The following is an 18,337-nucleotide window of genomic DNA, read 5'->3' as shown; positions in this document are numbered from 1 at the left end:
TTAATTATATATTATACATCATATGTCACATGTTATATATTGCTGTTTATCATATATCTTTTGTATAATGTTACAGTTATATATTGTATATTAAAACACACTGATAATGGATCATATTTGAAATCTATATTACATCTAACCAAAGTCCAAGATTCTCAGCTGGTCTAAAGAGAAAACAAAGGCTGCCAGAATGTTATTTTTAGTCCATCCTTTTCAAGTACAAATCTAATTTTAGAATAAATTTTTTTTTCTTGTGAAAAAGGACTTCAGGCACATTTTATCATCTGTTTTTCATTGATTACTTTCATTCTGAGAGAAGTATTTGAGTTGTGGCAAAATCATTAGAATAAACCAGGTAAGATAATGATTTGATCAAAATCTCTTGCTTTATTAACAAAAATAAAGAAACTTCATTTTTTCTTGCATGAATAGATTGAAAGTATTTAAATTAGGTGATTCAAATAAAATTAAACTGCTTAGAAAAGGAAATTTAAGCAACAGTAATTATTATTTTCATCATAATAAAGAATAACTAGCACCTAATGGTAAACAATTGAAATGTACATATTCAAGTATAAAGCTTCTATCAAAAGCTTTGTCATACACTATTTCCTTTTCCTTAAAAGTATTCATTTCCTAATGATACTGAATCAAAGTGAAAGCCAAGGACATTCTTAAGTATGTATTTTCCAACTCATAAAAAATTCATGAGCAAAGACCCTAAGGGATGCACAGTGCCAGCCCCTCTCCTTCACATGTCCAAAAACAAATCCATCATAAAGTGGAATTCATAGAAAAGATGGTTCTATTTTTGAAGATAAATCGTTTCTTTTCTTAAACATCAAAAATAATTTAATCGATTCATGTAATAAATGTAAACAGGAGTATTATCATATAGCATAATTCAGAAGCCACTTCTGGGTTAAGAGATTCATCTGTTAGTATCTGCATACCCTTAGATGCAAAATAGCAGAGGTAGACACCATTTTGACCCTTAGAAACTTAAAAGTTTATAGGCCACATTGTGCCACCATACCATCATTCTCTTTAGGGACATGTTTTCTCAAAGCCCTTTCCAATTCTGTACTATAACAGATGCTGTCCATATCCTGTCATGACTCCTTTGCATTTAAATATTTCGTATAAGTCAATGGCTTTATGGAAATTCGTGACCTTCTCCTTGAGGGCTTTCTCTGGTCACCGGAGGGAGCTCATCCCTCACATGGATCAAGACAAAGTGACAGTTAATACCTGCAGTTGCAGTCCTTAATAAATGATGTATCATATTGGTGGAAAAGTAATCTAGCTTCTTTATCCTTTGGTTGGAATAGTTCTGAGGTGAATTCTACATTAACTCTTAGAGATCAGTAGTGAAATTGAGCCCAAATTGCTCACGTTGGCAATTGTTCATTTACACTCTCGGAATTCACTGCTGCTTGCTGCTGTCTCTCATCTCTCACACTCCAGCTATGGTTCCTGAGATCACCTCTCAAGAATGATCTCAAGGGACTATTGACCTCAAGACCTGATCTCAGGGACTGCCTGCTGTTGGGGTGCCCCAATCTAACACATATACTATGGCACACTCCATGTTTTTGATATTAAATTAATAATAATAATAAAATTAATTATTAATTAGACACAGGAAAGAGAGCTTTCTGTTCTGAGCCTCATGCTTTCTAGGGCCTTACTCTGAGTCTCCTCTGGCACTGTCTGTCTGCATCTGCAAGAAGTACATGGGCCCAATGGGACAGGCCTACATGGAGCCCAGCCTCATCCATATTCCAAGTTCATGGGATGCCATAATTCACAAACCAAAGTGCTTTGATCCCATTTCCATTGCTTGCACAGGGCTCTTCCCTATGTTAATCCTCCTGATGGAGTACTCCTAGAATTAAAGGGTAATTAAGAGGTGGCTGTTAAGGGGAAAATGTGGACCAAAATTAATTATGTGGCCTGAATTCTGAAGAGGCCAAAAATTCTAAATCTAAACTTGGTCTTCCAGGTTGGTAAAAAGTTATATTATATATTTGTCAAGGTGAAATAATAGACTGTCATCTATTTAAAAATTTGTTGGTTTGATTTATTACTTTTAAAATTTAGACATGTGATATATGGGCTTCCATTTATACTTTTGACCTTTTGTCACAAATGGTAGGGACATTCTGGACCTGTCCCTTCCATCCCTCCACTACTCAGATGTAGCTCACCTGGGCCTTTTTCTTTACAGGTGATCCTGGTAACTATGGCAGTGGCCAGAGTTCCATAATTAAAGATAATCAAATATATCTTAATGTATCAGATTATAGTTGCTGAAGAAAATAAAGGAACCTAAGAGAGAATATCTCTAATGAAATAATATTTAATTTTATATAACATTAGCTGCTGGAAGAAGTCAGTGTGATCTCAGTTTTTGAAATAAACCATAAAAATATGCCAAGCTCAGATCCTAGAACAGGACATAGTTGGGACAATAAGTCAATACTGCTGTTTCGGTCAGCTAGCCCTGCATAACATACTACCTAAAAACCTAGTGGTTTAAAGAAACAACAATTTGCTCATGATTCTGTGGCCTGACCTCATTTGGAAAAGCTTATCTGCTTCGCATGGTATTGGCTAAGCTCACTCATGAACTGGGATGTTAACTGGAAATTCTGTCCATGAGCTCTCCAATCTTCTATAAGATGAGCCTAATATTTTTCTTATATTACAGAAGAATTAGCAGTAGCAAAAGAATGAGAGCCCTAATGTATAAATAGTTATCATATATCTGCTTCCTTCACATTCCTTAATAATCCATTGGCCAATGTAAGTCAAAACCAAGGTCAACGAGGGAGGGAAGACTACATAAAACGTATACAGGCAGACATGGACTTTTACTGAAACAATCTACCTTGTCTTAACTACAAAGAAAGATACATGTATAAAACTGGTGAAGTAAAAGATGCAATCAACTGAGAATTAAAAATCTTGTTTTCTAGTTTTAGTTCTTCTCCTACATTTTGTGATCGTGAGCATAAACCTTAGATGTGTTTTTTTAGAACTTAATTTCTTAATCTGTTAAAATCAAAACTTGAGATTTGATCAGTAGCTTTACAGCATTTTATTTTTTGGTCTGGGGGTACTGTGCCTGAACAATACCTAAGACAAAATCTCAATATATAAAACAAACTAATGTAGAGTTGATCTGGCTAAAGTAGGATGAGAAGGTAATCACTCCAATTCACTTCCACAACTTCCCTATATCCAAATGAAATTACTTCAAAAGAATGCTAGGGCTCTATAGAACATCATTTGATTAACTGATCACTTACGTTTCTTCCTGCCTTAATATTCCATGATTATATGAAAGTACATCAGATATGTGGAAAAGACTAAATAATATAGTAAACTGATCATTATCTTCTACAGTTAATTAAGTATATTATAGGCAAATAATAGTCAGAAGCTCTTAATTCAAAAAATGAGGTATCAAGAGAATGAATAGCTATATTTATATGAATTCATTTTATAAATAAATTTATAATAAATAGATATTTACTTGTTCTAAATTCATGGATGAGTAATTATATTTTCAGAGAATTTTTTTGGCGTATTTGCTAATCCACTTCCATCTACTACTGGAGAGTTTTAGTGTAGATTTTTTGTTTTTCTATTACCCCCAGTAAAAGACAAATCACATGCTAGTTAAAATTTTACCCATTTTAGTTACTTTATTATGTTCTTATTGGCATATCTGCCTCACAAACACTCTGGTAAAGTAAGTGATAGATTCATTGTGTATTAACAATAGCTCATTACTGAGTTTCTTCATTTAATATCAAAAACATGGAGTGTGGCATAGACTTCATATGAAAAGAAAAGCATCCAGGAATTACAAATTTTAAAGCATGCTTGATTTATTTTACAAAATGTTTTCATTGGTTAAATATAGTATAATACCATCCATTCAAGAAAATCAATTTCCTGAATGATTTAGCTGCTTGTCAACTTTATTATGCTATTCAATAAAATAATAATTTAAAGTGATAAAGTTCCATATTAATTATGGACAAGTTAAATTTTTGAAATATTGGTTTAAATGGGTTTTATCACTTCAAAAGAGGCTGAACTACTTTGCTTTTTTCTATCACCAGGAAGATCTAAAATGATATTTAATGGTGAGGAGATCAGGAAAGGGATGAAGGGAGAAAAAAAGAAGAAAGAAGGAAGGATGAAAAGAAAGGAGGGAAGTGAGAATCAAGGAGGAAAAAGGAGAGTTTTGGGGATGCTAAAAGAATGGTATGTGACCTTTTTTTCCCTAACCAACTGCAAATGGCTGAGATCACTGGACTTGTCTCCCCATGAAGTTTCTAAGAATCTGCAAGCAGGAAAGACTGGTGAAAGGCAATAAATGAACATCCTCGCAAGTGCCCTAAAGCACAGGAAGAAGGCCATAGAAAGATATCAAAGTGCTGAACTAAGTGGTGAGAATTGCCAATTTTTTACCAGTAGAGCCAAGTTAGGCTTAATAGGTACAGAAAACCTAATCTTATTGTGTTGGTCAAGTCTGTAGGCCCTTACCAATGTTCTGTCTATTTGATCTCTCAAGTATTGACATGTATAATAAAATCTCCCATTCTAATTTTGGATTTTTCCTTCCATATTTGCCATTTTTTGCTTTTTATATTTTGAAATTATGTGGTTAGGTGGGAAAATGTTTGAAAATGTTCTCTACATTGGATTATTCATTTTTAAATTAATACATTTATTTACTTTAAAGTCTATTTATTCTGATATTAATATATTTATGTGAACTATTTTTTTATTAGTAAATACCTTGAATAGGTTTTTGAATATTTTACCATGTAATTTTGTAAACTGCATAAAGCTGTATTTCACTTTCCATTGCACAAATATTAACTTTTATAGTTTCATCTCTATATATTTATCATGATTAATGATATATTTGTGTTTAATATCTCATTTTGTGCCTCTTTGCCATATTCTTTCTTTAGTTCTCTGTTCTTGTGTTCTCTTGGGCTCATCAAGTTTTGTTTATTTCCTTTTATGCATTTTACCGGTTTAGAAATTATACATTCTTTATATTTTTTGGTTTTCCCAAATTTTTAACATTTACACTTTATATAAAAATGTCTTAAAATAGTTCAAACCTCATCCTTCAAAATACAAGAATCTTACATGCCTATAATGGCAATAATCCACTCCTTATAAAATTATTTTCCAGTAACTGAATTCATTTTGATTTTATACCACCTGAATTTTTATTTTCATAGCCAATGCTCAATGAGATTTACCACATTTATTGATTATTTTATTAACTATTGCTCTTAGATCTTAATTCTTCTGAATTCAGTTTCCTTCATCCACAAGTAGATGCTATATGTGTTCTTTTAGCAGATATCTGTGAGTTTTAAATCATCTCAATTTCATTGTTGGACTGAAAATATTTTTATTTCAACTTTACACTTGAATGATAGTTTACTGGGATTTAAAATTCTAGAGTGACAGTTCATTTGCTTCGGCACTATAATTCCATTGTCTTCTGGCTTCCATTGCTACTGTTGGTAACTCTGCCTTCAGTATAATTTTTGTTCCTTTGAAAATGTCTTTTTCGCTTGTTGCTTTTCAGAATTTCTCCTCTTTGCCATTCTACTGCTGTACAATACTTCATTGAGGTGCAAATTTAGGTGTCATTCTTTTATATTCTAACATAAAAAGAAATCTATTCTGCCTTTTCTTTTCTCGTTAGCTCCTATAAATAGCAGAGGGTTATCTCTCCCAGGTGGTCACTTGTACAGGGTCACATTCCCCCTTTCACTTTGGAGTGATCTCTTAGATCTAAATGTGGAGGAAGTGTGGGCCAATATCCTTTATCAAACAAGCATCCATTTATTAGATGTAGGGAAGATATTTTCTTACATCCATTGGCAGTTTTCAAATAATGTAGGGGAATATTTATGTCTTAAAAAATTTCATTGTCTTCTTATTAGTAGATTAACTCTAATTCCATCAATAACATGCACCACAAATCACGTGGACTCTTCTCATCTCTGTTACTACCACCAGACCTATATGCTAGATTCCATATATCCTCGATAGAATGATGTACCTCTACATTTTCCCCTCCAGTTGGAATCATTTTAACTCCAGGGAATTTGTCTTTTCAGGAATGATGTAAACAAAGAAGTATTAATAAATAGAAACATATTTAAAACACCTCCTATGTGCCTACGTGTGTGCAATGAGGAGGCGCTTCCTAGTTTTCTGGAAGGTGCAGATAATAAATTTCTGAGGAAAAGGCAGATCATGGGACTAGACTGTTTTCTCTTTATACCAAAATTATGTTTTAATTGAGCATGAATCTGTGGGGGCTATTAAAACATGTTTTTCAATCAGGCCACAACAGCTAAGTAATTATGGGGAATTCCTCACAGGATTTATGTAAATGGGTGGCTATTGTCTGTCCTTTCCATTGTTTTTGAATTTTTAAATTTCTATGTCTTCATGGCTCATTTAATGAAAAATTAAGATGGAGCCTATCATGGAGTTGTAGCTTGCCAGTATTTTAACTAGGATGTTTCCTTTTTTACATAATTTTTTAAGAAGATAAGATTTCCAAAAGAAAACAACTAGAATAAGATTTTACTTTCTAATTAACCCCTACATTGGAAAGAAAGCAAGGGACTGCTGACAGCAAATTAACTTTGTGTTTTGAGTTTTCAATTCTGAATATCATAAACTTTCTCTGTCTTATATTAAAAATAAAGTCTCAAGGTTGTCTACTCTTACCACTCTTATTCAATATAGTGTTGGAAGTCCTAGCAATAGCAATCAGTAAAGAGAAATAAATAAAAGGCACTCGAATTGGGAATGAAGAAGTAAAACTGTCACTTTTTGCAGATGACATTATTCTCTATATAGAAAATCGTAAATACTCCACTAAAATACTACTAGAAATAATAAACAAATATAGTAAAGTCTCAGGAAACAAAAATCAACATACAAAAATCCATATAATTCCTACATATTAACAATGAATTTTCAGAAAAATAAATGAAAAACAACTCCTTTTGCAATTGCAAAAAAAAAAAAAAAAAAGAATAGAATATCTAGGAATAAACCTAACGAAGCATGTGAAGAACCTATACACTGAAAACTATAAGACATTAAAAGAAATTGAAGACACAAAGAAATGGAAAGATATTTCGTGATCATGGATTGGAAGAATCAACATAGTTAAAATGACCTTATTACCTAAAGCATTATACTGATTTAATGTAATCCCCATCCAAATCCCAATGGCATTTTTTAAAGAAACAGAACAAAAAATTATCAGATTTGCATGGAACTACAAAAGACCCTGAATAGCTAAAGGAATCATGAGAAATCACTGAAGAATCACTCTGCCTGACTTCAAATTATACTAAAAAGAGATAATAATCAAAACAGCATGGTTTTGGCAGAAAAACAGATACACAGACCAAAGGAACAGAAGTGAGAGTCCGGAAATAAACTTCCATGTATATGAACAAATAATTTTCAACAAGGAACAAAAAACATAAAATAAAGAAAAGAAAGCCTCTTTAATAAATGGTGCTGGGAAAATTGGAAAGTCACATGTTAAAGAATGAAACTAGACTGCTATCTGTCACCATACACCCAAATTAACTCAAAATGGATAAAAGATCTAAATATAAGACCTGAAACAAACTGCATAAAAGAAAACACAGGTACTAAACTCATGGACCTTGGTCTTAGAGAGGATTTTATAAATTTGACCTCAAAGGCAAGAAAAATAAAAGCAAAAATAAATAAACAGGACTATATCAAACTGAAAAGCTTCTGCACAGCAAAAGAAACCATCAATAAGGCAAAGAGGCAACCACCTGACTGGGAGAAGATATTTGCAAATAACACCTCTGATAAGGGGCTAATATCCAAAATATGTAAAGAACTTATACAACTCAACAATAAAAAAAAAATAAACAATTCAATTAAAAATTGGACAGAGGACCTGAACAGACACTTCTCCCAAGACGACATATAAATGGCCAACAGACATATGAAAAGATGCTCAACTTCACTAGCTGTTAGGAAAATGCATATCAAAATCACAATGAGATACTACCTCACACTTGTTAAAATGGTTATATCGTCAACAGAACAAGTAATAACATGTGTTGGAGTTGTTGTAGGGGAAAAGGAACCCTCATAACACTGTTGATGGAAATTCAAATTGGTACAGCCACTATGGAAAATAGTACGGAGTTTCCTCAAAAAACTAAGAATAGAATAGAATCTGTGAGAAGTCACATGAGATATCATTGTGAATTGAGGACAATACTTCAAATAATGGGACTGAGCTCTCTGCCCAGAAGTGTGATTAAAGAAGGGGAGTAGAGCGTTCAGTTACTGTAATAAACACATTCTAAAAAAAAACTGATGCTTATCAATCACTCAGATTAGGACAAAAAGCATTACAGAAAGCCAAGTAATCAATAAAACATAAATATCAATGGTCAGACCTTGAAATTTGTAGATAAAGTGATCATAGTTTATCTCTTTTAAGAGCCTGCTCACCCACCAACCACTGAAAATAACATCAGTCCTTTCACTCCATCAACAGACCTCCCTTTTCCTAATGTTAGATCCAGATGTGCTCCTACATGAAGTCATACAGGTGCACCTGGGGCAGCCCTCCACATCCCGGAGGTGGTAAAGAGGCACCTCTCTGAGGAAACATGGGATTATTAATTATTTTCCTAAAAACTATCATCACAGTATCTATCATGATATTTCACTTATTAAAACACAAAGGACAAGGATCAAAATGTTTTACACATAAAAGACAAAATAAAAATTCTCTAAGACTGTAATTTTAATGGTAAAATAAAGAAATATACTAAATGTAGGAATGATAAATAATCATAGACATAATGCTGAAGAGAAGCTGAATTCAAATACTTTCATTATATTTTATCACAACTATGTGTAATATTACAACAGAATGAGCCACTAGTTAACATTCATTGCATTCAAAGAAGTACTACAATTGCCCACAAACTTAAAAAAAAAAGGTTCCATTTCAGACACTATTTTTTACTTTTACTTTTTAAAAAATGAAAAGAACTTTTATATTCCCTTCACCAAAAATAAAATGTTATAGCAGCAACAAGTAAAATCAGAAGATCTTCTAAACTATGTGAGTATGATTAACTCACCTAATTACTTTTGTGATTTTTAGATTTCACTAAAGTTTTGTGCATTAAATTTAATACATTTTAATTAAAATCCCTTCTAAACTCCCATGCATGAAAATACAAAATGTATTCATAAAATAAAATTGCACTTTTATTTTGTTTTTCTGAAAAATAGTGACTATTATACCAGAACCTTCAAGTATTAGAAGAAAAATTGATCAAACAGGGAAGACCATGTAATTATTTTCTATCAGATATTATGTGGGTAGAAACAATTGATTTAAAATATAAATGGCTGAGAGTTATGAACAAAGCTGACAATTAGATACATCTAACATGTCAATCTAGTCACTAATAACCAGCAGACCACTTAAAATTGAAAACCAGAGGCTTAACTTTTTTCATTGAAACAATATTACTGAAGTCAAAATTTGAGTTAAGTTCTTATGTGGCTAGTCATAGTTCTCTATGCTACAATCACTTTTACTACATCTAACTAGCTCATTATCAAAAAAGTAATAACCTGAGTCACAAGACGGAATGAAAGAATGGGCCACAGAAGGGTGGGAACCATTACTGAAAATACCGTTCAAAGCATATGCTCCTAGGATGTCAAACCCTAGGGACGACTTTCCACATCAAATTTCTAAAAGTCAGAGACCTTTTCTATTGTGTTCACTGCTATATCTCTGGTGCCTAACCACTGCCTGCAGACAGTGAGCTCTCAATAAATATTTGTTGATTAAAGTATCCCATCATCTAGTGTCACTGTCCAAAGGAGCTGAAGATATGTGTGCAAGAGTGAATTCTGTTGCTACTTGGTTCTAGTTAATTTGTTTAATCTTTCTGTGTTTCAATTTCCTCATCTATAAAACGTGGAAGTTGAAATAAGTCAGTGGCTTTCAAACTATATTCATCGGAACTCCAGCCTTATGAGAATTTGCTTTATGACCCAATGCTGGGATAAGAGGTGGGGAAGGGCAAGCAGACAGAGTTCTGGAGCATCTTCTCTAGCTTTGAACAAAGAAATACAAATATTATCTTAAAATGGATCAAAGACTAAATTAAGAACTAAAACTATAAAGTTCATATAAGAAAACAGGGCTAAATCTTCATGACCTTGAATTTTGCAATAGATTCTTAGATATAATAGCAAAAGCAAAAGTGACAACAATAACAAAAATAAATTGGATTTTATTAAAATTAAAAACTTTGTGCTTCAAAGGATACTGTCAAGAGACTGAAAAGATAACAGGATGGATAAAATATTTGCGAATCATCTATCTGAGAGAGTACTGTATTTAGAATATAGACAGTACACTCAAGAATAAAAGACAATCCAACTTAAAAAATAGACAAATGATGTGAATAGACATTTATACAAATAAGATGATCAATAAGCACACGAAAAGATGCTCACCATCAATAAACAACAGGGAAATGCAAATCAAAACCACATGAACTATCATTTCTACCCACTGTGATGGCTAAAATAAAAAAAATCACATAATGATAAGGTTGTTGATTATGTGGAGATATTGGAACCTTAGAAACACTGCTGGTGGAATGTAAAATGGTAAAGAAACTTTAGAAAAGTCTGGCCAGTTCCTCAAATGTTTAAACAAAGAGTTACCATATGACCCAAGAATTCTACTTCCAGATATGTAACTCCAAGTGAAATGAAAATATATATCCACATATAAACTGTACACTAAGATTTACAGCAGTATTATTCCTAGTAGCCAAAAGGTAAAAACCACCCAAATGTCCATCGACTGATGAAGGCATAAACAAAATGTGGTACAGTCATACAATGAAATTTTATTTGGCCATATAAAGCAATAAAGTACGAATTCATGATAAAATATGAATGAACTACGAAAACATAACATAAGTGAAAGAAGTCGGTCGCAAAATACATCATATTATATGATTCCTTTTACATTATATCTCCAGAATAGGCAAATCTATACACAAAGTAAATTAATGGTTACTTAGTGCTGGAGGGAGGGGTGGATGATAGCGGGTCGAGAGCTAAAGGGTACTGGATTTCTTTGTGAAGTTATACACATGTTCTAAATTTGACTGTGGTAATGGTTACATATATCTATGAATATACTAAAAATCATTGAATTGTACACTTTAAATTGGTGAATTTCACAGTATGTGAATGATAAATCAATAATACTGTTAAACAAACAAACAAACAAACAAACGAATAATAAAGTTTTGAGCATGGTAAGTGTTCCTGAATCCACTGGAGGTTTCCTGCTTACCTATGCCTACTTTAGGTCTATAAGACTCTTCCTGTCCATAAATTTCAACATCCCCAGAACCATAAGCAGATGAGACTTTAAATCAATATCTACAGCCAGATAAAACTCTGGGTTCTATGATGCCTGAGGCTTTTACAATTTAAGAGGCCTTCTTCAAGAGAAAGTTTGTAAAATTACAAATATAAAACTAGGTACAGGGACTAGAAAGAAGGGGTCAAAAAAGTAAAGAATCATAAAGTTTATGTTCCTTTGGTATCATAGTAAATCTACCCCTGACATCACAAAATGTTTCGGTAATATTTCCTGATTAGATTTAATAATTCTTGTGCCTAGAGGTAAAATAATTTAAGGGTGATAAAATTAAATTTTATTAATAGCCAACATTTATTAGGTATACTATATAGCATTTAAATTCTTAATATATGTCATATCTCATTAAATTTACAGCTAATTCAGAGGAAGTGGATGCAATTATTTTCTCCATTTGTGAAGTGCTGAAGAAGATCTGAATCATGATAGTGGGAGTAGAAAAGAAGAGAAGAAAGAGTAGGAAATACATTACAGAAAATTAAGGACTGCAAGATGAATTGCATGTATAAACTCAAGAGAGAGAAGCTTCTAGTAGTATGTCCAGATTTCCAGTATAAGAGACAGAATAAATATATGTTCCACCATATGAAATGATAAAGATTACATGATGAAGAACAAATGGAGAAAATTAATGTATACATTTTGAATTTGTGGAATATATCTCTAATTTAGCGCTCAATCTATTTGTATATTTGTATATATACGTAGGCATGGTGAGTGTGCCTCTGAATATATGTTAAAAATGGAAGGAAAAGGGTAGAAATAGAGACAAATGGTGATGTTAATGGTAGTTATAACTCTAGGAGTATACAAACTCCTCTAGGGGATGTATAAAAATAATAGCCCCAGTATGACAAGAGTCTTGAATATATTCTCACATTGATGGGGTAAACAGAAGAATTCATAAAGAGACTAAGAAGAAATCTTGTCAAGCAGATGGAGAATAAATGCAGGAAACAAGGATAAAGCCTTATCTCAAATGTCTAGAATTCTGAGAAGACATTTAGTATCCAGGTTAAATGCAACAGAGATCCAGTAAGATATGAATTTCTTCAGTTGTTGAAGCTTGAGAAAGTTTGGGAGCCAAAAGTGAAGAAACTACTCTTAGGGAAGGACGTGTGATAAATGATGAGCAAGAACCCAAGAGCAGGTTACCTAGAGTATGATGAAGGATACATACAGCAAGATTGACAGAGTAAATTCCTATTCCTTGGAGATTAGGGGGAAGGTGCTAAGGGGGTTCAGGAAGTCTGTTTTCATGTGGCCCCTTTTCCTCTGATAGAGAGAGGAGAGGCAGTCATATGCTCAGTGGAGGCTGGGGATGGGGAAAAGACTGGAGTGAAAATGATGTTTAAAAAAACAAACTCATAGATACAGACAACAGAATGGTTGTTACTAGAGGGGAAGGGAGATGGGAAGAGGACAAAGAGGATAAAAGGGATCCAATCTATGGTGATGGAAGGATGCTAGGCTTCAAGTAGTAAGCACACGATAGAGTATACAGATGTCATATTATAAAGTTGTACACCTGAAATTTATATCATGTTATTAACTGTTACCCCCAATAAATTCAATAAAAAGTAAATGAATGGGAAAAAAAGACTAATAATAGTGTAGAAAGGTTGTTGTGAGAAATGCAAGTCCATAGATAAGCATGTAGAGAATCAAATGCCTAGACAACATCTGAGAAAGAAATATCTACTGGGAAAATTAAATAAGAACACAACCCAACCATCATAGTGCTTTGCATTTGTTGGTGTTCAATAAATATTAGACCTACCCCAGCCTATTAACATAAAGGTGCCACAGGGTCTCTAAGATCTATGAAAGTGGAACAACAGGCACTTTCTTTAGTGCTTCATTTCCTTCAGATGAAAGTATTATGTTAAATGGTAGGACAGAAAAAGTAACATTCTTCCAAATGATGTGGGCTAAAATAAATACAAATTTAAATAGATTATTTTTAATAATTTTGATAATAGCTATAGTTAATCAGAAATGTGGAATTTTCATTAAGAATTTCAAAAAGGTAAAGACCAATAGGCAACATTAATATGACAGGGCAAAAGACAGCTATTTTTTACTTCCTCAAAAAAAGATCACTTTGATGAGTTTAAAACTTCAAGAGATTATAAATATGACCCTACTTCCACCCCTTTTCTGCAATTAGCAGGAACACTCGGCTATCTCTACTTCTCCACATAAACTCTTGTCATTTCTCTCCTTCTTGATGCTGGTTTGTTTTCTTCAAATTGGCTAAACCATAAAAATAAATTTTTCAAACCCTTAACTCTATTATTCTTTGTCTCAAATTCTAATAGAATGTTATTTATTAAAGTTAAAATGCTTATATTCTTTAACTTTTCATTAATCAAGTCCACTGCCTAACAACAGAATGTACATGGTTTAGGGTATGTATTTTATTTGACCTACTATCCTGAATTAGAATATTCTGCTTTTATAAACTTACTTTAATTTCCCCCCTCTTTAATCTCCCCCCTCCCTTCCATCCCTGCCCTATGGATGTTGCTGTCTCCCTTTAAGAACTGGATCTCTGAAGGCGGGGCATCTCCCCCTAAGCGCTTACAGAGTAGACGGAGGCCTGGCGCACCATGGGGGGCCTGGCGCACAGGAGTTATGGTCCATGGCTCCACCTGGGGTGCGAACCCAGGACCTTCTGCATGTAAAGCAGACATACTAACCACCCTAAACTTACTTTATTTATTTGGAGCCACCCCAAACTGACTTTATTTAAATGTATGTTGAAGGGAGCAAAACAAACTTGGGCTTAAAGCTTCCTCTATAAACTCAAATGCACAGAAAATCAAGTTAGATAAGAACCATCATAGGCTAATTACATTTTTAAAGTTTTATGCATAATCTTTTAAAAACTGTTTGCAGTTCTATCTTTTCTTAATGTTCACAATAATATTCGTAATAATTAACAATTGATAAAAAAATTATTAGCCTTAGAAAAATCTGAGTGAAAGACTTTTAATTACGAATAACCTGTTATTTATAATTAAATGGCATCTTTAATAGTCCAGTCTTCATTAGTGTTTATTAAGACTATCCTTTGAGTTTCATGTCAAGGCTATGCTATATATCTTAGTTATATGTTTTCTCAGAGTGAAATTCTTTAAAATTGGAATTACCCTATATAATCAACTATATTAATGTTAGTTTTATTTTTAAAACTTTCTGTACAAATGTCTCTCTATCAATAACACTTACCTCATTGTATTACAAGAGCTACTTATCTGTTAGTCCTTTAAAGGGATGAATGTGGCAATTTTCATTATTTTGTCCAAAGAAATTGATGCGCAGTAGTGAATTAATGACTAAATAAATGAATCAGATGAACTGACAATCCTAGCCAGGTTTATAATACACACAATTTTAACCAATTATCTCAAAAGAAATGAAAAAGTTATCACAATAGTTATCTTTTTAAAAATTTAATAGCAAATTGAAAAGCTAGAGGCAATAAAAATTTTTTAAAAAGACAAATTATCACAAAAGGTCTCAAATAGACACCTGGTGAGCCAAATATGCCCTCACAGTTGTTTGGCTGGTTCAAGCTTTTATTTTTATTTTTCTGAATTTGAATATTCAGATAGGGCATCTACCCTCCAGTTTGTCATAGGCTCCATCATCCCTATTGCCATAGACTAGACCTAATTCATGAATCCTTGTTACCTGTTTGGCTACTTAGCATTTGAATCTGGGATCCCAGACCACCTTAAAAAGGTAAAATGAACAGATTATCTTGTACCTTATATTTTTTAACCATCGTTTCAAATCTTGAAATATTTTATAGTTAACACAAAGCCATAGGACAATATCAAATGAAAATTTAACAAAATCAAATTAGTAACAACGTAACTTAGAATCCAGGACACATAGTACGTTGTAGGAATAGTCCTAGTAAAAACATTATATTCTTATTATCCACCAGCTTAGAAAGAAGTGAAAGAAAATTAATTTTAATACTTTAAATTATGTAGTCACATTGTTTACATCTTATTAGTATTTAATAATGTATATTTATTAATATTCTATTAAATCTGGCTTACTCCTTCCTGAACAAAAAAACAGAATAAAGGGACGCCAGGAGACCAAGAGTAAGTACTTAATTAATAAAGGCTCTAATCCAGATAAAAGATAAATTACTCATAAATGGCACTGTTCTCCTTTGATATGCTCTTGACATCAACATCCTTCCTATCCTTTAGAGCCAGCCTAAGCCTCAACTCCAGCACAACTTTTGTAACTAAGTTCACCGTCAAAGCAAGAGCTCACTTGTCTCAAAGTGTACTTACTGTCTGTACAGATAAGTATTATTTAACAAAGATAAGTTGCAAATTTCAGTACCAGTAATTTAGCACCTAAATTCAGTACATATTTTAGATTACTGTGATATAGTATGTTGGTTACTTATAATGCAAAATATTATTTAATAATTGGTATTTATGTAGTTGAACTATCTTTTCAATTATATTATGAACATCCTATTAGTAAAGATAATTTCTTTGTATTTTACTGTTTCACATTGCCTGTGACAGTGCTAGATATTGCAAACCACATGGTACTGATTACCTGTTTTATTTGCAGGTTTAAGTCCTTTAGCTTTATTTACTGGATTCTGAGGAATGTAGATTTTGTTGGGGATATAAAAATATTCTGGAAGGCTCAGTTCTGTTGTGTATAAAATGGACTTAGGCGTCTTTAACTTTGAGATATTAAAGAGCGTACAAGTCTGCAAATAAACAGAGAGTAAAATTGGAATGTAATTCTCTTACCCATTACCTCCAAAATACAAAAGATAACATTATGTATATAGACTTCTTATTTGGGGGGAAAATTCACCAAGGGATTAAATTCATTAATTTCTTTAAACATTATTTTACTGGTAGAAGACGACACTAACAAGTTTCAAAGAATTAATGGAGTCATCCTTTTTTCAGAGATGCTCAAAGTCTCCTGCTGTAATCCTGTCAGTGTTGAAGAATTCACTGCCTTAGGGAGAAACCATTCCATTGGTGAACAGCAATGAGAAAGTGCTTCCCACCTTGAGTTGAACCCTGTGCACCCTAACATCTACCCATCAGGTCTAGCTCTTATTAGCGGTACAGTTAGTCTCCACTCTTTTGCTAATGACGATATCGTGTGTGTGGGGCAGGGGGGGAGGGGTATGTAAACTAGGTCCTTCCCCTCCATAGACCTCCAAACATCCTTTTTAAATAAGTTTGATATTTTTAGTTCCTTCAACCGTTACTTATATAATGTAGGTTACAATTCGCCACCATGCACATGCTCAAGACACAACTGAGTTCAATACTATCCTTCCTAAAATAGAACACCAAAGGGAAACCCAGTTCTCTAAGTGTGAACCAAGCAATGAAGAGTACAGAGGTAGGCAATCATTTATTTTTATCTGGATGCTCTCCAGCCCAATGGTTAGACCAAGCATTCTTGGAGCCAAACTGCCTGCCATTATACCCTAACTCTAAGTGAGCCTGATCATCTTATTAACCAAAGCCACAAAGTCTTCCTTTGTAAAATATGAGTAATAATAGTACATACTGCCTATTCCTCGTGATATTATTTAAAGTGCCAGGTGCTTAGAATACATTGTAAGTACTCAATAAATGTTGGCTATAATATCATCACTGTCATCGTTATCATTGTCATCATCATCATCAACGTGATCATGATCATGATATCGTTACTCATCAAAAATAAATGTTATTGCCTTTAGCAATCATCTCATTCGCTGGGTTTATTATCTATAAAATCCACAAGGATTTTTTCCCACAAAGTCAGATTTTCCACCTACTTTATTTTGGCAATTCAAATCATGTAAATGCAGATATTTAAATTAATTTATCTACACTTACCATTTTTTTGGTTTGGTTCATTTTTCTAGTCATTGTGAATAAATAATCTACTCACATCAGCAACTACCTCTTTATCCTAAATGCATATCATCTGCTTTCTATATCTTCAAGTCATTCAAAATAATATGTATTGACATGGACTTTCTTCTTGACCAAACTCTAGTCAGGCTCCTCCACGCTGTCTTCTCAACTAGGCCTCAGCCTTGGCATATAAAAACTACAGATTCTCAGCACAAATTATTTTGTCCACCCCCTTCCATCATAAACATATGCTAAGAGACTTGAACAAGCACCAATGTAGTTTCTAACAGCTCAAGGCTATATCTCTAGAATGGTCCCAGTCTCCCTGAAAGTGCCTACCTGAGCAAGTTGATGTTGCCAGGATATATTAGTTAGTTCCAGCCAAAATCTTTAATTGGCAGATAAGCTCCCAAACCCCTCTTAGAGCAGTTACTTTAGAAAGCTTGCAATTATAAATCTTTTGTCTTCCTTTTTGAGATGTAAATCTTCTACCACCTAGAACTGTCTACTCAAGGACCTCAGAGACCTCTCTTTGAAATGCACACATTCAAGGAGATAATGTTCCCAGCCAGGTGGGCACCTTGCTCTGACTTGTTTCATTATCTCCTCATAAATTATTCCTGAAGTTTATTTCTCCCACAGGTAAGCATAAATTAACGAATCCAGATCATACCACCAAACCCCTCCCATTTCTTGTAAATGTTTACTTCCCAGACTCAGCTCCAGTTCCCACTCATTCTCCCTCCTTATTTTTTCTCATTCTTTCTTTAAAACTCCCAGTTACTACTACACAAATTGAAGTTGAGTTCAGTTCATGCTGGAACCTCCTCCCTATTGCAATAGTTAC

At 33.2% G+C, this 18,337-nt stretch overlaps 1 protein-coding gene across 1 annotated transcript in view; it reads right to left on the bottom strand.

The window, feature by feature from the left end:
• The window catches only part of CFAP47 (cilia and flagella associated protein 47), a 366,407-nt gene that overhangs the window by 119,098 nt on the left and 228,972 nt on the right, over window positions 1-18,337 (bottom strand). The window contains 1 exon segment of the mRNA XM_011385160.2: window positions 16,169-16,328. Within this exon segment, the coding sequence (XP_011383462.1) occupies window positions 16,169-16,328 (160 nt within the window).

The sequence above is a fragment of the Pteropus vampyrus genome, unplaced genomic scaffold, assembly GCF_000151845.1.
Source record: "Pteropus vampyrus isolate Shadow unplaced genomic scaffold, Pvam_2.0 Scaffold667, whole genome shotgun sequence".
NCBI classification, from domain to species: domain Eukaryota; kingdom Metazoa; phylum Chordata; class Mammalia; order Chiroptera; family Pteropodidae; genus Pteropus; species Pteropus vampyrus.
This window is presented reverse-complemented; position numbering and strand designations above follow the sequence as displayed.